The sequence below is a fragment of the Malus sylvestris genome, chromosome 8, assembly GCF_916048215.2.
Source record: "Malus sylvestris chromosome 8, drMalSylv7.2, whole genome shotgun sequence".
NCBI classification, from domain to species: Eukaryota; Viridiplantae; Streptophyta; class Magnoliopsida; order Rosales; family Rosaceae; genus Malus; species Malus sylvestris.
In genome coordinates, this window is record NC_062267.1 from 660,026 (window position 1) to 685,330 (window position 25,305).

The 25,305-nt window shown below is 37.6% G+C and overlaps 3 protein-coding genes and 1 long non-coding RNA gene across 5 annotated transcripts; 2 read left to right on the forward strand and 2 right to left on the reverse strand.

Moving 5' to 3' along the window:
• The first annotated feature begins 49 nt into the window (after positions 1 to 49).
• LOC126631282 (expansin-A11-like) lies at positions 50 to 1,622 on the forward strand. The gene is made up of 3 exons (XM_050301459.1): positions 50 to 281; positions 409 to 730; positions 1,020 to 1,622. Exons 1-3 carry the CDS (start codon positions 143 to 145, stop codon positions 1,327 to 1,329), a joined length of 771 nt encoding a protein of 256 aa, XP_050157416.1. The 5' UTR covers positions 50 to 142; the 3' UTR covers positions 1,330 to 1,622.
• Positions 1,623 to 2,662: 1,040 nt separating this feature from the next.
• Positions 2,663 to 4,553, reverse strand: LOC126631574 (UPF0496 protein At1g20180-like). The gene is made up of 2 exons (XM_050301695.1): positions 4,378 to 4,553; positions 2,663 to 4,230 (listed from the first exon to the last, which is right to left on the reverse strand). The coding sequence occupies exons 1-2, from the start codon at positions 4,439 to 4,441 to the stop codon at positions 3,098 to 3,100; spliced, it is 1,197 nt and encodes a 398-aa protein (XP_050157652.1). The 5' UTR covers positions 4,442 to 4,553; the 3' UTR covers positions 2,663 to 3,097.
• Positions 4,554 to 7,229: 2,676 nt separating this feature from the next.
• LOC126632221 (probable cinnamyl alcohol dehydrogenase 6) lies at positions 7,230 to 12,482 on the reverse strand. 2 transcript variants are annotated; one of them, XM_050302523.1, is made up of 6 exons: positions 11,081 to 12,482; positions 10,818 to 10,931; positions 10,441 to 10,668; positions 8,000 to 8,288; positions 7,725 to 7,878; positions 7,230 to 7,619 (listed from the first exon to the last, which is right to left on the reverse strand). In XM_050302523.1, exons 1-6 carry the CDS (start codon positions 11,173 to 11,175, stop codon positions 7,600 to 7,602), a joined length of 900 nt encoding a protein of 299 aa, XP_050158480.1. In that variant the 5' UTR covers positions 11,176 to 12,482; the 3' UTR covers positions 7,230 to 7,599. The 2 variants fall into 2 exon arrangements, with proteins under 2 accessions (XP_050158480.1, XP_050158479.1); XM_050302522.1 differs by having other exon boundaries at positions 7,230 to 7,614; positions 11,081 to 12,340.
• An 80-nt stretch (positions 12,483 to 12,562) lies between these two features.
• On the forward strand, positions 12,563 to 21,312 carry LOC126632222 (uncharacterized). Its single transcript, XR_007626642.1, has 2 exons — positions 12,563 to 12,727; positions 21,077 to 21,312. It is a non-coding gene; the product is annotated as an uncharacterized LOC126632222 (long non-coding RNA).
• The last annotated feature ends 3,993 nt before the right edge of the window (positions 21,313 to 25,305 follow it).

A 25,305-nucleotide genomic window follows, 5' to 3' on the forward strand; every position in this document is an offset into this window, starting at 1 on the left:
CACCGAGTCGATCTGTTCTCTTATTTATACTTTGGAAATTCCCGATTAATGTAAATACACTCCCAAATACCAATCCCCCCCTCTCTCTCTCTCTTTCTCCCCCCCCCCCCCCCCTCTACTCTCCTATCTCTCTCTCTCAACAATGGCGAAGCTCATTTTTCCATTAGCAATCTTTCTTGGAGTATGTAGTCTCTCGACATATGTCACTGCATTCACAGCATCTGCCTGGAGTAGAGGTCATGCCACATTCTATGGAGGCAGTGATGCCTCTGGAACTATGGGTACGTACGTAGTTGTTTTTCTTCTGCGTTTATGCGGAAGTTGCTTTCCTTACTAATATATTATTATGATTAACCGAACCCTTGACCTATCCTAATTCTAACATGTTACGGGTTGTATGCACTGCAGGGGGAGCTTGTGGATATGGCAATCTGTATTCCACCAGGTACGGGACTAGGACGGCGGCTTTAAGTACCGCCCTGTTTAACGACGGAGCTTCTTGTGGACAATGCTACAAGATCATATGCGACTTCAAAACAGATCCTAGATGGTGCGTAAAAGGAAGGTCCGTGACAATTACTGCAACAAACTTTTGTCCTCCCAATTCTAATCTTCCAAACGACAATGGAGGATGGTGCAACCCACCCCTTCAGCATTTCGACATGGCTCAGCCTGCCTGGGAAAAGATCGGGATTTACAGAGGTGGCATCATCCCTGTCTTGTTCCAAAGGTAATTCTAATTAGCCCGAAAACTAAACTTTAATCGTTGAATTAGTTCGAATTTGACCATTAATTTATAATCCGAGGTTGATATGTTATCTATATGGTTATTGTATGTCTCAAACATGGTATTGACCATACCGATACAATATCAACGATAACCTATCAACATGTTATCGACATGTAGATTTTCGACAACCTCAACGCGTTCATCTTCTCCTGCACAAAGAATTTTTGTATTGAACCCTTTGTGATAGTGTACTATATATATTTATGGGATTTGGATCGTGTGTGTGCAGGGTACCATGCAAGAAGAAGGGCGGTGTGAGGTTCACAATAAATGGGAGAAACTACTTTGAGCTTGTGCTGATCACCAATGTCGGAGGAGCCGGATCTATCCAATCTGCTTACATTAAAGGATCCAACACTGGCTGGATTGCAATGTCGAGGAATTGGGGAGCAAACTGGCAGTCCAACGCCTACCTCAACGGCCAATCTCTGTCGTTCAGAGTCACCACAACCGACGGCGAAACTCAACTGTTTAACAACATTGTTCCCGCGAACTGGGGATTTGGCCAAACGTTCGCCAGCCAAGTACAGTTTTCATAAATAATCTGGTGTTGTTGGTTTAATGAATTCAAGTGGCTGCTTTCACGGTTCTGGGTTAATCAACGGCAGAGGCGTGCTTACGTTATTTTTAAGAGGCAGCCCGCCACATTTTGTTGGGTTTATCAAATTACGTGGTTATATATTGTCATTTTTTATACCCAGAAAGTATAGGGCTCGATCCCAAAACAACATCTGTGTTGTACCGTTTGAATAAGAAGCGCCGTCAAAGATGCAGCTTCAAACATGTAGAAATATTTGCCTTTTGGCTTTTACTACAAAAATTATAATCATCATATATTCTTGTAATATGATTTTTTTTTTTTTTGTCGGTTGTAATATGAATCATTACTATAATAGTTAAATTTTCTTGGAAATACCCCATCCTTCATGTTGTACTATTTTTTCATGTTGTAGCCTGATTATTAAATTACATGAGATTTGTCCCGAAATATATATGAAATTGACTCATATGATTTGGATATAAAATTATTATGACGTTTTATATAAATAACATAATACGATGTATAAATTTATCTCTATAATGCATTATATCATTATCAAGTTGCCTGAAATGTAAATGAAATCGACTTGTATGACATGTAAATAAAGTTATCACGACTTTGTTACTTTTGTGTCAAAAAAGTTATCGTGAAACACACTCTTGTCCTTGTGAGTTGCCATTTGTGACGAAAATTAGGTTATCTTTGGACTTTTGTCATTTTAAGTTGTTGGGCTTTTTAGCAAAAAACCGGGCCTCGTATTGAAGGCCTTTTGGCATTCTTTATGGACATCGGACAAGGAGAATATGACAATGAGAATCTCGTTTTCAGAGTACGACAATGAAAAAGGCTTTGGGACCATAATGCCACGTTAAAACATACTATTTAGTCACATAAAATTAAAGTTCGATTGAAAAATATTTTTAAAATAGTTAAAAAAGTTTTTAAAGAAAATATTTTTTTATTTCAAAAGTATTTGAAGTATTTCATGTAACAATTATGTGCTTATTGTAGGAAGCATTCTACGTGTTTTTCGAAGATTTACTTGCATTTTTACCAATGATTGATTTCAATACATTTTTACCAAAAAAGCTTTCAGCATTTACAAAAGTACTTTCAAACGAGCCCTTAAGTGGATCCATGACTACTTCTTTGAATGACAGGGTAGTTTAGCAATGAAATTGGTTTTGTATACATGGTATTAACGACATATGCACCACAAACTCAACTGTACTTGAGTTTTATGAACAAAAACATGGTTGTTTTATTACTGATTTATGTCACCGACTCAAGATATAGAAGCTTTTACAGTTTTACTAGTCATGATCTAAATATTTTTAAAGTAAAAAAAGAATGATTTTATAAATAAATGAAGTAATTTTATTGATTCTACGTACAAATAGAATGACCCATTGATAAAGTTACAGACCAAAGAATAATGAATAAAAGAATAGAAACAGTGGCAGTGAAACCACACACACATAAGTAGCAATAACAGATCGAAGTAATGAATAATCCCTTAACCTGAGGTTGATCCATATGAAGAAGAAAATTTGGTTGATGAAGCAATTGCGTGGATAACTACTTCATCCAAATTATTTGGACTTGTAGCTTACGTCCAAGCTATATATGTCACGTAACATATCACTGATTGTCACCATATATATCTGCATCTCTTTTTGGCGTAACATCCCATACCACTTCACATCAATCATGATGTATGATTACCAGCTTAATGACCGGTTACGATGTCACTAACTAGCTCCTAATTAGGTACTTGCCAATATTTCTTGTATCACAAGCCTTCTCGACCTGTTTATGGTGAGCAAGCACAAGTAAATATGTTCTTCAAGCTCCTCTAGCTGCTCCAAAAAGCTAGCCTCACTCGCATGAAATTCCCTCACCACCTTCTTAAATATGTCAAAGTTTGAGGCTGATCCACCATTACTCGTAGTAATAATACTCCTCACACTTCTAACACATATTCCGGCCACCACTTTCCGGTGCTCCACTTCATTGTGCAAACGTCTCACCATCCGACTCATTGTATCGAAGTCGTTGATCAAAATATAAACCCCTTGCGCCGCGACGTCAAGTTGCTTCCCGTGGCTCTCGGGAAACCTAGCATTCAACCACTCCGCCGCAGAGTCCATTTTTCTCACGCACAAACCCAATGAGCAGGCCATGAGCGCCGGCGCCACCACGATTCCAATCATGCTGTGGATTGCAAACACAAGCCACGCGATCAAAAGCGCGGTGTGTGACAACACCAGACCCACCTCTCCAACCTTTTTGCATATTCTGTTACGCTTTGCGGCCCTGCGCACCTTTTTGTGCTTTAAAGTTAGCCTATTGAACAGCGCCGCGTAGCTGTCGTGAATGTCACGGAACTGCCCAGGGCTGACTATCGACAACGGATTTTTGGCTCGGGCAAATGTGCCAAGCTCCCCGAAAATTGCCAGGCATTGTTTGTCATCAGTAATGTCGATATTATCATTATTAAGTATGCGTACCCTTCGGCTGAGTTTTAGTAAGAGCTTCTTCGTGTGTCGGTTTTCTGCCCGGGTTTGGTGCATGCTACGGAGGAGCACGTCACAAATGTGGCAGGCATCTAAGCTGGCTTCGAAGTAGTCGGTGAGAAGGTGGTGGAGATTTATGCCCTCCTTGTCGACGATGTTTTTAAGGGTTTCTTGCCGCGGTTCTAGCAAATATTCGGAGCGGTCCGAAAACAAATTAGGCGGAAGCGATGAGCTAGACGAAGAAAGCCTAGCGCTCGGGAGCTGTCCGTGAACCCTATCCCACATTTCTACGTACGATTTTGTTCTGAAAACTTCCAAGTATTCTTCTTTCACGTTTAACTTGCTGGAGAAGCTATTCCCACCGACATTGTCCTTTTTGCTCCCTGAAATTAAATTACCCATCAATTAACAAGCAATATCTATCGATTATTCAAAACACAAATTAATTTTTTTTTAAATGTGAATTAATCAACTAGTAATCATAAATTAAGGAAATTAACATGCATAGAAATATAGAAATCGGAACTCACTTGGCTTGGAGAACGCAGATCTCAACTTGGTTCGTAGGGTTTTCCTCATCTTAGACATGATCATGTAAATCAAATAGTATAATATATATATATCGATCGACGGAAGATGATTAAATGGAGCTGCTAATTTGTTATCTCTCTAAAATCGCAGGAGAGTCGAACCGGTATACAAAGGAAGAAGATACGGAGAAAGTTGGCGTATATATATATGCGGAGAGAGAGATGTGGACGACACCTAGTTGGCAGTTATAGGCTTATACCACCGACTCAATTAGTTTTGTGGCTTTGGTCACACGTTTGAGTCCCTCATACGTTTTGCTCTAGCTTTCTCTCTACGTGTAAGGCTTTCAAGCACAATTATAATTGACCTAGAGAGATAACGTTCCATGTTTTATTAATTTAGATCACAGAAAAAAAATGAAACCATTATTATTTGCCAAATTTAAAGCAAAACATATAACAAATATTGCAGTACGAATTTTTTTTTTTTGTCAAATTATAAATTGGTTAGATAAATGTTAAATTAGGGAACTGACGGAATTTGAACCTATGTCATAATGCAATGACAATACTTCTCTTAACTATTGTGTTAGAAGGTCACTTACAAATATCGCAGCACGATAACTAATTGCCAAATTTCATGCTGCTACTGCTCAGTGAGTTTCGGTTCTAAATATCTAGCTCCAATTCCTCCTGTTATACGCTATAAAATAGATAAGATTTATTATTCTTTTCATTTATCAATTTCTTTATTTCTCTCTCTTTTTATTGCGTTCCTAATTTGATATACCGTGCTCTAAATTTGCACTAAACATGAATAACTTGAAGATTTAACTTTTATAGTACGGCACTATTCGAGGAAGCCGATTTGATTTGGTTCGAGGAAACCCGAATTGATTGTTTATGTTATTTTGAGAATAGTCTTAGACTCGTAGTTTATAAAGTTGGTGCAATGCACTATTTTTTAATTTGATCGGGTTTAAATTCCCTGACTAGATTTTTATTGAGATTCACGTAATTGCAGCATATGTATCCTATTATGTACTTTTTCATCCAGATAACGGATTTCTCATCGGTTAACGGTTATATCCATTTTCGTTAGTACAAAAAATATATTCGCTCAATTGACGCATGATAATTTAGTAAATATTAATTTCGTCATTAAATATTTTATGTATAAAATGATTTAATTAATGGATCTTGTGGAGCATGAAAATTAAAACTAAACATTGATAATGTTGGTTGATCTTTGATATCGCCCATAAATACCATTAAATTCTAATAGATTTTGATTTTTATCAAAACTATTGAACTTTGCCATAAAATGCAACTCACACAATGCAATTTTTGTATGAGAGCTACTAGGCCCACCCTATTGTCTTATTTTCCTACCCACGTTATAATCTCACCCACCTTAAAAAGTTCAAAAATTAAAATGTTATTTCCTCACCCACTATTATTCCCAAAATAACCTTTAATATGTACATACATATGAAATTATAAAATTGTCTCTTAAAAAATATAACAAATAATATGTAAATGAAAACTACTAAGGTTTGCAAATTCAAATGGAAACGACATATGTATCCAAATTCAAAAGAATTCGACAATGTAAAAATACAATGGACAAATTCAAATGACCTACACACAAATTATTCTTCTACCTTTTCAATGGAAACATAATCTTTTACCTCTTCCGTAGAAACATCATCTTCCACCTCTTCCATTAATATGTTTTTTACTTTCTCTAAATGAAAGGAAATGAAAATATGAGTTAGGGTTTAAGGTAGAGAAATCGTCTCCCACGCTTAATTTTTTTTTTTTTAAATTAAGCAAAGCAAGATAATTACTGTCCTTATCAATCTTTTTGCAAATGGACAAATTTGTAATTAAAAATTTCATTAAAAGGTGGGTGTGAAGATAAAACATTGGGGTGGAAATAACATCACTCTTTTTGTATTCTCAAGGTAATGGATTCGGTGAATAATGAATATATATATATATATATACACATATATTATATAATACTTTAATATTATATATATTTATATTATATATTATTCAGTTCGAGTTTGGGTACGGATATGGATTGGGGACCCCTATAACAATATCCAAAACCATAACCGAATAATATTCACGGTTTTTCATCATACCCAAAATATACTCGAATTTTCATACCCAAATCCAATCAATTCAAACGGTTATCCACAGTTATTGGGTTTAACGATTATAAATTGTCATCCTTAAGTTGTGTTATTAAAGGATAATTTAGCACTAACACGCACGTGACTAAATGGAGCAATCAAGATAAACATTACTTTTGAACACGAATGGCCTGCAATAAAAATAAAAATAAAAACTAATGAAAAAAGTTTGAAAACTTTGAGTTTATGAAAAAGACAAAATAAAAGGGTAAAGTGATTAGTACCATAATTGAATTTTTAGTGTAAAAAATATGATTTTTTATTAAAGTAAACAGTACCAAAAAATTTTCATTAAGGTTCTCTAAAAAAAAATTATTTTCGGGACTTTAAGCCCGATATTTAATAGCATATGTGTGGACCAGCATAGCTCCCCCCATTTTCAATATGAAAATGGGAAGTTGAACAAGTACAAAGAGAAGGTGAGAGGAATTACTCCTACATGCACGCAGCAATTTAACAATAAGACGATGTATCCTTGACCCAACCACGATCGAGTCCGAGAGTTTCTCCACAACTACTCGGGCGAGAGTTTCTCCACAACTACTCGGGTCCTTGACCCAACTTTTAAAACAAAAAAAATCAACCAATTGACTAATTCAAATAACATAGACTTGGCTTTGATATCGATTAGCTCCCATATGGCACACATACTTAATAGAATGTTCTTATAAAAGGAAAATTATTTTCGCACACACTTTTATCGCTTGAGTGACAAGGATAATAAAATCTATGGAGTAAAATGATAATAAATTGTACGGGAGAATACGGTAGGAAACAATTGTCATAGTAGACCCCAACACTCAAAGGCTCGCAAGTTTGGAAGGTATTTGATCATTAGCAGCATCACCAGCAGCAATGTCAATGACAAATCGATACCTAACATCATTCTTGGCGACACGGTCCAAGGCCTCGTTGATTTTGTCCGGCGTTGTAAGCTCAATGTCGCATGTTATGTTGTGCTTCCCGCATAAATCCATCATCTCCGCTGTCTCACTTATTCCTCCTATTACGCTTCCCTTCACTGCTCTCTTGCCTGTGCTGCGTCCACGTCAGTCCATTAATCACAACGCCATTGCATGCATATATTTGTTAGTTTCTACAAAAATTAGAAACTAATCAATGGTGTTTTTGTTTGGTACGTACCAAATATCAGAGGAAATGAAGGCAACTCAAAAGGCTGGTCCGGTGCACCCACAACCACCATAGTTCCATTCACTTTGAGCAGTTCTAAGATGGGCCCAAGCGAGTGCTTAGCGGACACTGTGTTTAATATGAAGTCGAGCGTCCTCTTCCCTTTCTGCAGTCGTAGTCATCATCGTCATCGTCATCGTCATTAACTTTAACTAATCCTTAATTAATTTGTTCTAAAAGGAACATAGAGAAAAACAAAAAACAAAACAAACTGAAATGAAACCGGCCTGCAATTGTTGAGGATCAGTGCTGACGAGGAAGTCGTCGGCACCCAAATGCTCTTTAGCCTCCTTCTCTTTGGCTGGAGAGGTGCTGATGACAGTTACATGGTGACCAAAAGCTTTCCCAAACTTCACCGCCACGTGCCCGAGACCTCCGAGGCCAACCACCCCTATCTTCGTCCCCGTTGTTTTGTGTAGGTTGTGGTCTTTCAGGGGGGCGAACACCGTCACTCCCGCACACAATAGCGGCGCTGCTGCATCCAACGGCAGATTGTCTGGTATGCGTACCACGTACCTTCATCATCATACATGTTCATATTACTTAATTCTTAAGCACATCATTAACTCTTCTTATATAAATTAAACCCTGAAAAGAAACACTCTTCTTATATAAATTAATTAATCAATGGCTTATAGTTAAATATATTTAATTTGCTCCGCTTAGCTGGCGATGCTAGAGACCAAATTATTAAGCACGCTGAAAAAAAGGTAAAGTTTAGGATTTGAGCTATTTTCTACTGGCAATTAGTTTCATTAGGTTTATTTTGCAATTCAAGATGATTCGCGCATGTGAAGCCGAAGCCACATGTGCTCACCCATGTACAATTATTTGAAAAGATGACCTTAGCGGCCAGGTCCTTTTTTCTTCACATAAAACCGTACATAATTTTTTGATTCGAAGAAAAACCAATAACTATGATCTACATAAGCAAGTTCATCAATTATCTTTACTTTACACATTTAAAATTTTTTGCTGCCAAAAATTCCCCTTTTGCATTTTGATGCACGCTATTCATTCTTTGCGGATTGTAAAGTAGGGATTAATGGTTTTGCAAAAAGAAAAGGACAAAAAACGCATTAAAGTTAGAGATTAACGGTGACAATAAATGTGAATATTACTGCTTATGTTTTACTTTAAATTAATAAAAAAATTAAAAGATCAGATATATAACGATAATCTACGTTATTCAATGCATTATTTTTTTTAATTACTCTTTTCAAAACCTTTTTTGGGGTCAAATTAGGCATTTTAATTTGTTTTTACCAAATTGGAAATATGAAAAGGTGCTAATTTTGTGTTTCTTGCAGTTAGTGTATGTATTTCCCCCCAACATTATTAGTATGTGCTACAAAATATAAGAATGTTATTTTATTCAAAATTAAGGTAAATTCACCTCAAAATAAATATATGTAAATTATTTTACACAACATATACATAGCAACAACAAAAGTTCCTAATAAATATAATATATATTCAATATAATGTATCTATAAAATAAAGGAATGTTGTTTAATTCAAACTAACTTACCTATATTATATATAAAAATATAAGTAAACCATTTGCACACACATATATATAAATTTATAATAATAATAATAATAATTGGTTTAATATATACAATAATACATCCAAAACAATTTACCTACCAAACAAAAACATTTTGTTGAGTCAAAATTAATTTTATACTTCACATAAAGTATAAGTGAATTACTTGCACACCCATATATAATAATAATAAAAATACTCTTGATATATGCAAGATATTTTACCTATTGTAAAGTATTACTGATATATGCAATAACATATGCAAGACAAGCCCTATAGGGTAACGCATCTCCATTTTAAAAAAAATGGAGATTGTGTGAGATTCATTCTATATTGAACTTCAACGATTCGAACTGTCTATTTTGTAAGTCTCAATTCATAGATCATCCTTGCAAAAATTCAAATCAATTCAAAATCATTTACCTATTTAATTATCACAATAAAATTTCATTGCTTAGTTTTCGTTAATTTCTTTGAACTCAATTAAATGTATCAAATATCTTCAATTTGACTAATATTTTATAAAGATGATCTAAGAAGTGCAATTTGAAAAATAGACAGTTTGAATAGTTAAAGTTTAATATAATGTAGGCCCCACAACTCATTCCTACTTTTTTTTAGGAAAAGGATCCTCGCCGGATCATTTTCCTAGGGATCTTATGAATCTCGTAATCGTGTCCATTCATCGTACATCGTACGGTAAAAAATTATTTAAAATTTAAAATTGAAATATAAATAGTACTTAACACGATTACGGAATCCCTATGATTCCTAGGAAAATGATATCCTTTTTTTGTTTTTTTGTTTTTAAATGAGAACCCCTTAAGGCCTCGTATGCAAGATATTTTACCTAAAATGATTGTTTTGTGTCGAAGAGTTTAGAAACTCTTCATGAATTTACACGGATTCTGTATCACCTATTGCCTACAAACGCCAGAAACCTTATCGCAATGTCAGGTGCCTAGCTGTCGAACCACAACTTTAACAAAAAGGACAACCAAGCACATCAAAACTCTGACAAACAGGATTGGGTTCGGATAGAGGCGTAAAAATAGACAAGACAATTAAACTTTGGCGATCAATAAGCCTACGGAGTTTTTAAGAACATCAGGTAGTTACCTGTGATCTGCGACCAACATTTTGGAGTAGCCACCGTAGGTGATGCTGCCGTCCCAGAAGATGCCATTGTAGGTAAACTGGACCTGGTCGCAGTAGTTCTCTTGGGAGGACTTACAGAACTCACACTCCAGACATGTCGCCGCCAAACACCCAACCCCGACTCTGTCTCCTTCCTTGAACTCCTTCACGTTGCTCCCAACTTTAGTGACCAGTCCTGTAATCTCATGCCTGCGTATAGTACCACCATACACAACTTGTCACATGAGCATTTCTCACGAAGATGTCACGTATGTAACAATATCTGGAAGGTCAAGTAAGTTACTCTCGACTGATCAAACAAACTGACAAGAGAGAATGTGAGAGAGATGTGTTATTACCCGGGAACTACTGGATACATGGTGATGCCCCAGTCATTCTTAGCATGGTGGAGATCGGTGTGGCATATCCCACAATACAAGATCTTTATGGTCACATCGTTGATCCCATTTTCTCTGTATTTGTATAGCATTTTGAAGATTAGTTGAACAACGATCTAATTAAAGACAACAAGTGGACTCGAGGAAAAATTATAACTAAAATAATTAAGGAAGAAACTGAAACTTATATAATTGTAATATGCATATATGTGTATAAATGTTACCTTCGTTTGAAGACGAAAGGAGTAATCTTGCCCGAGGAATCGTAAGCTGCCCACCCAGAAACCGTCTGTGTGTGATTTGGAGTCGTCTGAGCCATGAGGGTCAGATTGGCCTTATGGTCTTGGGATGCAGAAACTCACTCGGCACAACTCAATATATATAACATATATGGGGGCAAAAGAACTCGGCAAGTTGAATTAGCAGACAATTGAGAAATGCATAAACAAAGACCAGGAAAATATATAACTATATATATACACATAATAAATTCATTTTTGTTTGGCATTATTGTGGTTATATATTCAGTTTGGATTTAAATTAAAGTTATATGCTAACAACCTTATACATATATATATATATTTTTTTTTAACGAACAATATTATTTACACTAAGGATTAGGGATGTGCTTAACCTCACAATGTGCTACTAATAATGTGGTTCAAATTCGTCTCTAGCAAGAATCGAATCTAATTTACAAGTGAAAATGTATACCATTAGATCATAGTACTAAGTGGCTAATAATGTTAATTCACATAGACAATACTAACAAGATTGTTGACCACCTTTTCGTCTTCAGCAATGTGATTAATTTTAATGGCAAACTAGTTTTCGAGAATATATAGTGGGTTGCTAGTCCCATGCTGTTTGAATCTAAGTTTCCATACCCATTTGTTGGCTTTTCAGCCTTGTTAACCGAAAAAATTTCTCGTTTTCTTCCTTAAAACCGTTTAAAAATTCACCCATATAGATATTTTCTCATCAAATAACGATCATACATGCAGATGACATTTTAGCACAATAGTGGAAATCAATTATGCCTATACATCACAGTGTGATTCAATTCTCACCGATTTTCCTCCCTTCTAACAAACTAATTATTTAACATACTAACTTTATCGCTCTACTAAATAATCTAAACTAACTATTCATAAAACTTTGGTTGTCAACCAAAACTCTAGGAAGTTATCATTTTAATCCCCTCACCAAACTGAACTCAAATAAAAAAATATAGGCAGTTTAGTAATTACATGAATATAAATTTTGTTGTTTTTTACAACAACCTCACAGCTAGGTTAGTATAACATGCCCTATTAAAAATTAAAAATAAAATAAAATAAAAAATAAAATATATTCCCACGTTAAAAGAAACCACTCATCATTATCCCTTCTTTTTTTGCAACATTATCCCAATTTTCATAACTGATTTTTCTTTTTAAGAATCTTAAAAACTAATCCCACTTCATAATAAAAAACAAAACGAAATGAAATTGTTCACACACATCTACTAGTAATAATAATAATAAAAGGCGTTTAGATCAAGGTCCAAAAAAATCAAATTATTAGGTTAAGTCTAGTATTATCTTTTCTCCACTTTTATTTCTTTTATACTCATTGCGTATATTTTTTAAATACTAGAGATAAATTAAAATCTTCTAATTTCCTGCATCTTTTAATTCCAATAAATCTACTTAATATCTTCTATTACGTAATAAATATATGAATGTATAAGATACATATAAGCGAGGTATGGAACCTTAGTAAAAGGTACAAAACCATAATATACTTACAAGCAAGACATAATACAGGTTGATTATAAAAAAAAGAAGTCATATAAGTAGATAAATTCAATTAACTTGTGATATAAATAGGTTCAACAACAACAACAACAAAGCCTTTTCCCACTAAGTGGGGTCGGCTATATGAATCCTAGAACGCCATTGCGCTCGGTTTTGTGTCATGTCCTCCGTTAGATCCAAGTACTCTAAGTCTTTTCTTAGAGTCTCTTCCAAAGTTTTCCTAGGTCTTCCTCTACCCCTTCGGCCCTGAACCTCTGTCCCGTAGTCACATCTTCGAACCGGAGCGTCAGTCGGCCTTCTTTGCACATGTCCAAATCACCAGAGCCGATTTTCTCTCATCTTTCCTACAATTTCGGCTACTCCTACTTTACCTCGGATATCCTCATTCCCAATCTTATCCTTTCTCGTGTGCCCACACATCCCACGAAGCATCCTCATCTCCGCTACACCCATTTTGTGTACGTGTTGATGCTTCACCACCCAACATTCTCTGCCATACAACATCGCTGGCCTTATTGCCGTCCTATAAAATTTTTCCTTGAGCTTCAGTGGCCTACGACGGTCACACAACACGCCGGATGCACTCTTTCCATCCAGCTCGTATTCTATGGTTGAGATCTCCATCTAATTCTCCGTTCTCTTGCAAGATAGATCATAGGTAACGAAAACGGTCGCTTTTTGTGATCTTCGCTAGATTGCTCCGGTCATTAGTGTGGATAAGTATATAAATGGATAGAGATAGGAAAGCAAACACAAGATGTACGTGGTTCACCCAGATTGGCTACGTCCACGGAATAGAAGAGTTCTCATTAATTGTGAAGGGTTTACACAAGTACATAGGTTCAAGCTCTCCTTTAGTGAGTACGAGTGAATGATTTAGTACAAATGACATTAGGAAATATTGTGGGAGAATGATCTCGTAATCACGAAACTTCTAAGTATCGGAGTGTGGTGTCGTCTTGACTTGCCTTATCTGTCTCATAGGTAGATGTGGCATCTTCTCTGGAAGTACTCTTCCTCCATCCAGGGATGGTATCTTTAACTGGTGGAGATGCACAAGGTAATGTATCAATTTCACTTGAAGCTTACTTGTAGTTTCAGGCTTGGTCAAGCGCGATACAAACCATGTAGTAGGAGTCCCCCAAGTCGCCGAGCTAGGGGGTCTGCTGAAAGAGGTGACAGACAAGGTAAGCAATCAGAGCTCCGACTGATTGTTCACCTTCTCCCCATCTTGCAGCAGCATGAAGGATAAAGAGAAGAAAAATGAGAAGATATGATATGAGATACTTTTGCTTTTGAAGAAGTAACTTTCCACAGGCTTATTCTTGAACTGAGCTGGAGGGTTTTCTGGTTTCCTCCAGAGTATAAGGCCGACTGAAGAATTTGAGGGTCAAAACAAGTCCATCAAATCTAGAGTACGTTCCACCCTGCTGATATGGGATACTTTTGCTTTTGACAGAGTAATGGATGTATCGGCACGTGTGCTGTTACGCTTGTCTCCACATGCTTCCTTGTATCCTTCGCACTTGCCCTATCTGTTCCTCAAGCAGATGCGGAATCTTCCCTGGAAACATAAGATGATGAAGATGAGTACTCGAGAGCAATGCCAGGTAAGTAATCAGGTAAGGGGTTCCAGGCAGTCAGTTCCTGGCTGGAAGCTTGATTCCAAGTGCTGACTGATTGCTCTCTTTCTCCTTGTCTTGCAGGTAAAAACAAGGCCAAAAGAAAAAACAGGGAAAAAGCATGATATGGGATACTCTTGCTTTTAACCCTGATGATATGAGATATTCTTGCTCTAGTATAGCTTGTTTGCAGAGGTATTATCGGGGGGAAAGAAAGCTGAATATTTCGAAAGGCTTTGTTGGGAGTGCCCTCTCAGATATGATGAAGGGTTGAGCATTTTTGCAGGTCTGCCTGTCCGTTGGGGATGGAGGTCGACATATATAGGAGTCTCCCTAACAACAAGTAGTAATGCTATTCCTTTACCCTGCTTGGTCATAGCACGGTAGTGGGAGCTGCCAGTTTCACATGTTTTAACTCTGTCAGAGCACTTTGAAAAAGTGGTCTGTGGTATCTGGCTCTCGAGATTCGGAGAACGATGCCTCTTCGATTTTTGAGAAAGCAATCATGCTGGGGGTCTGACTCTCGAGATTCGGAGAGCAGTGTCTCTTCGATTTTGAGGAAGTAATCATGTTGGGAGTCTGGCTCTCGAGATTCGGAAGGCGGTGCCTCTTCGATTTTGGAGCAAGCAATCTTGTTGGGAGTGTTGTCTTGAATGTGAGTAAAGGTTGGACATGTTTGCTAGTCTACCTTGCCACGAAGCACAAAGGTTGACACACAGGGACTTTCCAATTATCCAGCAATGGTACTGTTCCTTTACCCTCTCTTCGATTTTGAGAAAGTAGTCATGTTGGGAGTCTGGCTCTCGAGATTCGGAGGACGGTGCCTCTTCAATTTTGGAGCAAGCAATCTTGTTGGGACTGTTTTCTCGAATGTGAGTAAAGGTTGGGCATGTTTGCTAGTCTACCTTGCCACGAAGCACAGAGGTTGACACACAGGGACTTTCCAATTATCCAGCAGTGGTACTGTTCCTTTACCCTTGTGGGTAATAATATGGTAGCTAGACCTTCAAAATTTATGTGTCTAAACTTTGTTAGTGCTGTTTCTTTGCTATTCTTTTACCTTTCTTGGTCAGAGCGATGTAGTGGGAGCTGCAAGCTTCACGTGCTCAACTTTGGCAGAGAACTTTGGCAAAGTGATCTGTGGTACCCATGAGTTATTGTTGCGTGTGGGAAGTGGGTGATTGAACAGTAAGATTCATGTGCTTTCTACTTCACCAGAAGTCTTCGACAGAATGCCCATAATTTCTGCAAAGCTGAGTGTGCGTGTGACAGGTGCTGACAAGGCTAGAAAAGTAGATGCCTCTTCGATTTCTGAGATCGGCCCTCGTGGTCTCTGAGCAGCCCAGCTTTTGAGAAAGCGAGCGCCTCTTCGATTGATTCGGAGAACGGTGCCTCACCGATTTTTGAGAAAGCAATCATGCTGGGGGTCTGGCTCTCGAGATTCGGGGAGCAGTGTCTCTTCGATTTTTGAGAAAGTAATCATGTTGGGAGAGTGGCTCTCGAGATTCGGAGGGCGGTGCCTCTTCGATTTTGGAGCAAGCAATCTTGTTGGGAGTGTTTTCTTGAATGTGAGTAAAGGTTGGGCATGTTTGCTAGTCTACCTTGCCACGAAGCACAGAGGTTGACACACAGGGACTTTCCAATTATCCAGCAATGGTACTGTTCCTTTACCCTCTCTTCGATTTTTAAGAAAGTAGTCATGTTGGGAGTCTGGCTCTTTAGATTCGGAGGACGGTGCCTCTTCGATTTTGGAGCAAGCAATCTTATTGGGAGTGTTTTCTCGAATGTGAGTAAAGGTTGGGCATGTTTGCTAGTCTACCTTGCCACGAAGCACAGAGGTTGACATACATGGACTTTCCAATTATCCAGCAGTGGTACTGTTCCTTTACCCTTGTGGGTAATAATATGGTAGCTATACCTTCAAAATTTATGGGTCTAAACTTTGTTAGTGCTGTTTCTTTGCTATTCTTTTACCCTTCTTGGTCAGAGCGATGTAGTGGGAGCTGCAAGCTTCACGTGCTCAACTTTGGCAGAGAACTTTGGCAAAGTTATCTGTGGTACCCATGAGCTATTGTTGCGTGTGGGAAGTGGGTGATTGAACAGTAAGATTCATGTGTTTTCTACTTCCCCAGAAGTCTTTGACAGAATGCCCATAATTTCCGCAAAGCTGAGTGTGCGTGTGACAGGTGCTGACAAGGCTGGAAAAGTAGGTGCCTCTTCGATTTCTGAGATCGGCCCTCGTGGTCTCTAGGGAGCCCAGCTTTTGAGAAAGCGAGCGCCTCTTCGATTTCTGAGATCGGCCTTCGTGGTCTTTGAGCAGCCCAACTTTTGAGAAAGCAAACGGCTCTTCGATTTCTGAGATCAACCCTCGTGATCTCTAAGCAGCCCAACTTTTGAGAAAGCAAACGCCTCTTCGATTTCTGAGCAGGCGCCTCTTTGATTTCTGAAGCTCCGTCGAGTGCAGATTTTTATAGAGGCTGGCATTAAGTTCCAAAGCACACTTGAATCTCCACCAGTAGAAGCTTCATTCTTGCACTTCTAAGATCTTGATTTGTCCGACCTCTTCTCTCTTCAACACCTTTGAAAATGTCTGGCCCCTCCGACCGTCGTTTTGACTTGAACCTTGTTGAAGAGGCAGCCCCGCCTTCACCAGACAACATATGGCGCCCATCCTTCGTCTCCCCAACTGGTCCTCTTACCGTTGGGGATTCCGTGATGAAGAATGATATGACTGCTGCGGTGGTGGCCAGGAACCTTCTCACTCCCAAAGATAACAGACTACTTTCCAAACGGTCTGATGAGTTAGCTGTTAAGGATTCGCTGGCTCTCAGTGTTCAGTGTGCAGGTTATGTGTCTAATATGGCCCAACGCCTATTTGCTCGAACCCGCCAAGTTGAATCATTGGCGGCTGAAGTGATGAGTCTCAAACAGGAGATTAGAGGGCTCAAGCATGAGAATAAACAGTTGCACCGGCTCGCACATGACTATGCTACAAACATGAAGAGGAAGCTTGACCAGATGAAGGAAACTGATGGTCAGGTTTTACTTGATCATCAGAGATTTGTGGGTTTGTTCCAAAGGCATTTATTGCCTTCGTCTTCTGGGGCTGTACCGCGTAATGAAGCTCCAAATGATCAACCTCTGATGCCTCCTCCTTCTAGGGTTCTGTCCAGTACTGAGGCTCCAAATGATCCCCCTCCGGTGCCTTCTCTTTCTGGGGCTCTACCGACTGCTGAGACTTCTCCTAAGCAACCTTTGTGAAGGCTCCCTCTTGTGTGTTTATTTTGACTCATGTATATGTACATATTTGTAGCTTATCGGGGATATCAATAAATAAGCTTTCCTTCATTTCAACGTATTGTGTTAAATACACCAAAGCCTTCTTCGCTAAGTTCTTTGAATTTTCTTTTGTTGAAGCTTGTATGTTGAAGCTTTCTGAGTGGAGCATGTAGGTTGGGGTAGTGTTCCCTTAATTTCCCGAGTGAGGAAAACTTCTTGGTTGGAGACTTGGAAAATCCAAGTCACTGAGTGGGATCGGCTATATGAATCTTAGAACGCCATTGTGCTCGATCCTGTGTCATGTCCTTCGTTAGATCCAAGTACTCTAAGTCTTTTCTTAGAGTCTCTTCCAAAGTTTTCCTAGGTCTTCCTCTACCCCTTCGGCCCTGAACCTCTGTCCCATAGTCGCATCTTCTAATCGGAGCGTCAGTAGGCCTTCTTTGCACATGTCCAAACCACCGTAACCGATTTTCTCTCATCTTTCCTTCAATTTCGGCTACTCCTACTTTACCCCGGATATCCTCATTCCTAATCTTATCCTTTCTCGTGTGCCCACACATCCAACGAAGCATCCTCATCTCCGCTACACCCATTTTGTGTACGTGTTGATGTTTCACCGCCCAACATTCTGTGCCATACAGCATCGCCGGCCTTATTGCCGTCCTATAAAATTTTCCCTTGAGCTTCAGTGGCATACGGCGGTCACACAACACGCCGGATGCACTCTTCCACTTCATCCATCCAGCTTGTATTCTATGGTTGAGATCTCCATCTAATTCTCCGTTCTTTTGCAAGATAGATCCTAGGTAACGAAAACGGTCGCTCTTTGGTATTTCTTGATCTCCGATCCTCACCCCTAACTCGTTTTGGCCTCCATTTGCACTGAACTTGCACTCCATATATTCTGTCTTTGATCGGCTTAGGCGAAGACCTTTAGATTCCAACACTTCTCTCCAAAGGTTAAGCTTTGCATTTACCCCTTCCTGAGTTTCATCTATCAACACTATATCGTCTGCGAAAAGCATACACCAAGGAATATCATCTTGAATATGTCCTGTTAACTCATCCATTACCAACGCAAAAAGGTAAGGACTTAAGGATGAGCCTTGATGTAATCCTACAGTTATGGGAAAGCTTTCGGTTTGTCCTTCATGAGTTCTTACGGCAGTCTTTGCTCCTTCATACATATCCTTTATAGCTTGGATATATGCTACTCGTACTCCTTTCTTCTCTAAAATCTTCCAAAGAATGTCTCTTGGGACCCTATCATACGCTTTTTCCAAATCTATAAAGACCATGTGTAAATCCTTTTTCCCATCTCTATATCTTTCCATCAATCTTCGTAAGAGATAGATTGCCTCCATGGTTGAGCGCCCTGGCATGAACCCGAATTGGTTGTCCGAAACCCGTGTCTCTTGCCTCAATCTATGCTCAATGACTCTCTCCCAGAGCTTCATTGTATGACTCATTAGCTTAATACCCCTATAGTTCATGCAATTTTGTACGTCGCCCTTATTCTTGAAGATAGGCACCAAAGTGCTCGTTCGCCACTCATTTGGCATCTTCTTCGTTTTCAAAATCCTATTGAAAAGGTCAGTGAGCCATGTTATACCTGTCTCTCCCAAAACTTTCCACACTTCGATTGGTATATCGTCTGGGCCTATTGCTTTTCTATGCTTCATCTTCTTCAAAGCTACAACCACTTCTTCCTTCCGGATTCGACGATAAAAGGAGTAGTTTCTACACTCTTCTGAGTTACTCAACTCCCCTAAAGAAGCACTCATTTCATGTCCTTCATTGAAAAGATTATGAAAATAACCTCTCCATCTGTCTTTAACCGCGTTCTCTGTAGCAAGAACCTTTCCATCCTCATCCTTGATGCACCTCACTTGGTTTAGGTCCCTTGTCTTCTTTTCCCTTGCTCTAGCTAGTTTATAGATATCCAACTCTCCTTCTTTGGTATCTAGTCGTTTATACATATCGTCGTAAGCCGCTAACTTAGCTTCTCTGACAGCTTTCTTCGCCTCTTGCTTCGCTTTTCTATACCTTTCACCATTTTCATCGGTCCTCTCCTTGTATAAGGCTTTACAACATTCCTTCTTAGCCTTCACCTTTGTTTGTACCTCCTCATTCCACCACCAAGATTCCTTTTGGTGTGGGGCAAAGCCCTTGGACTCTCCTAATACCTCTTTTGCTACTTTTCGGATACAACTAGCCATGGAATCCCACATTTGGCTAGCTTCCCCCTCTCTATCCCACACACATTGGGTGATTACCTTCTCTTTGAAAATGACTTGTTTTTCTTCTTTTAGATTCCACCATCTAGTTCTTGGGCACTTCCAAGTCTTGTTCTTTTGTCTTACTCTTTTGATATGTACATCCATCACCAACAAGCGATGTTGATTAGCCACGCTCTCTCCTGGTATAACTTTGCAATCCTTACAAGTTATACGATCCCCTTTCCTCATTAGAAGAAAATCTATTTGTGTTTTTGACGACCCACTCTTGTAGGTGATCACATGTTCTTCTCTCTTCTTAAAGAAGGTGTTGGCTAAGAAGAGATCATATGCCATTGCAAAATCCAAGATAGCTTCCCCATCCTCGTTTCTCTCCCCAAAACCATGGCCACCATGAAAACCTCCATAGTTGCCTGTCTCCCTGCCCACGTGTCCATTTAAATCTCCTCCTATAAATAACTTCTCCGTCTGAGCAATTCCTTGCACCAAGTCTCCAAGATCTTCCCAAAATTTCTCCTTCGAACTCGTATCCAACCCTACTTGAGGTGCGTACGCACTAATCACATTGATAAGTTCTTGTCCTATTACAATCTTGATTGCCATGATTCTATCTCCTACCCTCTTGACATCTACAACATCTTGTACCAAGGTCTTGTCCACGATGATGCCAACACCGTTTCTCGTTCTATTTGTGCCCGAATACCAAAGTTTAAACCCTGAGTTTTCTAGATCCTTTGCCTTACTACCAACCCACTTAGTTTCTTGTAGGCACATAATATTTATCCTTCTCCTCACCATAACTTCCACTACTTCCATAGATTTTCCCGTTAAGGTTCCTATATTCCACGTTCCTAAACGCATTTTGCTCTCTTGAACTCTACCCTTCTGTCCTAGCTTCTTCACCCTCCCCCGTCTAATAGGATCAAAGTACTTCTTTTGTGTGTCCCGGGTAAAGTTGATAGGAGCATATGCTCCCAAACAACTTTGAGTGGAGTCGTTCGAAAAGAAGTTTCTATGGCCCCCTTGCTCATTTAACACTGCATCCGGGTGCCGATGGAGATACAGCGACCCTTGCTCACTTATCACTGTGCTCGGGCCACACAGCGCGCCACTTACGGGTGACGCCCTAGCTTTAGCGCGATTTTGTTCTGGATTCATTTTCATAAGGATTCGACGTGATCATGGAGTGCCGGCTGTCGACTACCTGACGCCCTCCCCCTCCTCCTTTATCCGGGCTTGGGACCGGCCATGTAAGACATAGGCGGAGTTTGTGATATAAATAGGTTGATTATAAAAATTAAAATAAAATCTTAAATGGGGTTTGGAGTACGCAGAAGAAAAAAAAAGGAAATAAATAAAGATATAATTAGAAAAAAATAATTTTTACAAATTAAAGAGATAATTATTGATAATAAAATAATAATAAACATAACGAATTAGACTTATCTTAACAAATTGAACTTTTTTTTTTTTTTTTGAGAGAAATATGACATTTGATATTCATTGCAAACAATGCAATACAAGTACAAACTGACAACAAACCGAGAATACTGTGCATATTGGGTCTTGATAAAACCTTATCGGAGCTTTCAATTCGGTTTAAGGAAAAAGAGTGTCCCGCACGACAAAATGACCGGAGCTTTCAATTCGGTTTAAGGAAAAACAGTGTCCCGCACGACAAAATGACCTATCCCCAAATGTCAATACATTATCAAATTACAATATATCCCTAAGCAAATCAGGGGAATCTTCCACCCACCAAACATGTAGCGTATAACCATTGTTGTGCTGTGTGCATCAACCATGCGGCAAGGCATGCGACCATGGCTTCCATGGTCATTTCCACACGCTGCAAAAGCAGCCTTAACCACCAGCTGAAAATGTCTCCAACAAATTAGAGGTAACTTAACGCCAAACACCGTAATTCAATCTTTAGACAGGCCTTCTCTTAGAGAACCTAAGGAGACCTAGGAACCCCAGAGAGCAAATTTTCCTAGGAAGACCAGGACTAATCTATGAAAACTAAATCAAACTAAAATTACATAAACCTCGCCCGAGGCAAACCGAAGGGAAATAAACTGAGAAGTGGGACGCCAACATCCACACACTGAAAAACCAAACCGCACATGCCGAAGGGAGCCATAACCAAATTTGGAAACCCCATCAAACTCAAATCATGAGAACCTTGAAAAGGGCAAACTTGGATCTGGGGAGGAGACCTGAAATCACAAGACAGGAGTGCAAAAGGTGGGGGAGAAAGCAGGGAAGGAAGAAAGTAAAAGGGGCGGCGGGGTTGGTGCAAGGAAGGGGAAGGATAAACCAGAAAGGGAAAGGGGTCGAGGAAAGGGACGCACAGGGGAGGGGGAGAGGTCAAGACGTGGGGGAAGGGGGAAACAGGGGAAGGGGGCGGAGAGAGGTGGAGAAAAATTGAAAAAAATGCTTAATATTGGCTAACAAATTAAACTTATATCAAAATTTCAATAATAATAACAACAAACTTGAACTGAAAGAGACTCTACAAAACAAAAACTTTTTGACTTAGCAAGCTTGTATCCTTTGGATTATTGGGACAAGTAGTCTCATGAAATCTTCCATCTTTTATTTCAATTACATCTGAAAACGACTTGTAAACCTTATTATGACCTTCCCTCATTGGTTGTCCATAGATTCCATTATCAAGAAGTGTGGAATCTTCCCTCTTTTCCTTCAATTACATCTGAAAACGACTTGTAAACCTTATTATGACCGTCCCTCATTGGTTGTCCACATATCCCATTATTAAGAAGTGTATCCACAACCTCTTGTACCAATTTCTCCAGACACATCACAACGATGATATTGATATTTTTTATCCTTAGTTATATGATTCTGTCCTATAAATTGGACTTTTCCGCAACCCGTGAATCGCAAGAACGTTCTAAATAATTCATCAATTTTATTAGACCTGCAGGTGCTTATATAATTTCGTACTTGACTCAAGTATTCACCGTCCCACACTCTAAAAAGATTTAATAGTATTGTATGGTTGGTGACAACAATATCATGGTGAGGAAAACCTAACTTTTCAACGTGAATTGAGATTAATTTTCAGAGTAATGCTATTCATATCATGTTTTTATACCACATTTCTATACCACCTTAGGTGGCATCTGATATGAACAACTACATCATTTGAAAAATTTGCAAAACCCAAGGAAATGAAGGAGAAGACTTTTCATATATCAAAATCATCATTTAATTAACTAGTTTTTCTTAATTATTAGTTTATTAAATAATGAACTAAATTTAAAATTTTGATTAATTCAAATGATGTGACTGTCCACATCAAATGTCACTTAAGGTGATATGAAAATGTGGTACAAAAATATGATATGAATAACATTACTCTATTTTTCAAGATCATGACGCATTTTCTATAGCATTAAAGATGTTTGCATGTGTTCTATTTTTAATTTATATCTTGTGATTATATTTAATAAGCGTGTATTTAATTGTTTTTGTTTATACATGCAATTATATTTAATAAGCGTGTTTTTAATTTTTTTGTTTATACATGCAATTATATTTAATAAGCTTGTTTTTGTGTTATTTTATGTACTATTTTATTCAAGAAAACAAAAATCATGACGTTACCAAATCCTCAAAAGGTTATTAATTGAATATTGAATAAGAAATGATAAAACTGAACATACGGTCCAGCCGTTAAATCCGAGTTCGCATCGGACCAAAGTTTATTGGGCTAGATTGTAAATTATACATCAAAGCCCATAACATTTAACTGGACTTTAATGTATCAAAGCCCACATTATGAATTGGGAAAAATTTGATGTCGAACTAAGCCCAATAAGTCCCAGATCAATATTTTTCTCGATTTCCTTTTTCTTTTATATTTTTATTTTTCTTAAGTCAATAAAATTATATATATTTTTTCTTGGTATATCTCTTGTTCGTGACAAGCTGGACAGATTATATTTGAACGAGAAACCAACAATATAAATATTCACCAACATAATTTTTTGTCAAATATGAACCAACATAAATAGTATGTCACCAAAATAAATGGTAGTTGGCTGGATCATGTCTAAAGGTGTTACAACATTTTTCTTAATTCTCGCATAAAATATTTCTTAAATTCAAAATTTTGACTTTTATACAAAATTTGTGAATTATAATGCAGGTTTTAAAATTAATTTTGGAAAGTTTTACAAGATTCATTATTAGCAAAGCTTGAAGTCGATTCTTGTGACATCACATGTGTCTTAAAATTAATTTTAGGACATTCTGAAGATTTTCGGCACATGAAAATCTCTTTGGGGGGCACTATTAGTTTTTTTTATTTTAAAAAATTTTTATTTTAAAATTTTAAAATAAAAAATTTGTTTCATAATTACAACCAAATCTCTTACAATATTTTCCTTAGCTCTTAATGCAAAATATTTCCTAAAATTAAAAATTTCAATTTTTTTTCACAAAAGTTGTGTTATGACCCACGTTTCCAAAATAAATTTTTAAAAGCAAAAAATTGAGTTATTCTCATCACACCATATGTTTTCTATAATTTTATGAAGGGTTTCGACACATAAAAAGTTATTTGGGGGAATTTTTTATTTTTCAACTTTAAAAATCAATCAAAAATAATTTCAGAACCTAATAAATGACAGGATCACATCAATAGGTTGCAACATTTTGCTTTGCTCCCACACAAAATATTTCTTAAACAAATTGATTTTGGAAATTTTCACAAGATACATTATGAACCAAATTCGAGTTATTCTCATCGCACCATGTGTTCCTTGAACTTAGTTTAGGACATTTCGAGGATTTTCAACACATACAAAATATTTTTTTTTTCATAAAATATATTTGAGAGATCCTCTAGTTTATTTTATTTTTCTATCTTTCAATTTTAAAAATCAATAAAAAATAGTTTCATGACCTAATAAATATTAAGACCACATCTAAAGGTTTTGCAACATTTTCTTTAACTCCACACAAAATATTTTCTAAAACTAAAAGTTCAAAATTTTCACAGAAGTTGTGAGTTATAACACACATTTTCAAATTGATTTTGGGAACTTTTAAAATATTCATTATAAGTCAAAATTGGAATTATTCTTGTCACACCACTTATTTTCTAAAATTAATTGAGGACATTCAGAAGATTTCGACACCTACAAATCTCCTTAGGGGCTTCGCTATTAGTTTATATATTTTTTCCATTTTTCAACTTTAAAAATAAGTAAAAGTAGTTTCAGAACCTAATAAATTGTAGGATTATATCCAAAGGTCTTACATTATTTTCTTTAGTTCCCACGCAAAATATTCTTTAAACTAAAAATTTCAACTTTTGCACGAACTTATGAGTTATAACCCATGCTTTCAAATCGATTGTGAAATTTTTTACAAGATTTATTATAAGCCAAATTCAAGTCGTTCTTGTTGCACTACATGTTTCCTAAAATTAATTTAGGACATTCGGGAGATTTTCGACACATAAAATTGTATTTTTGGG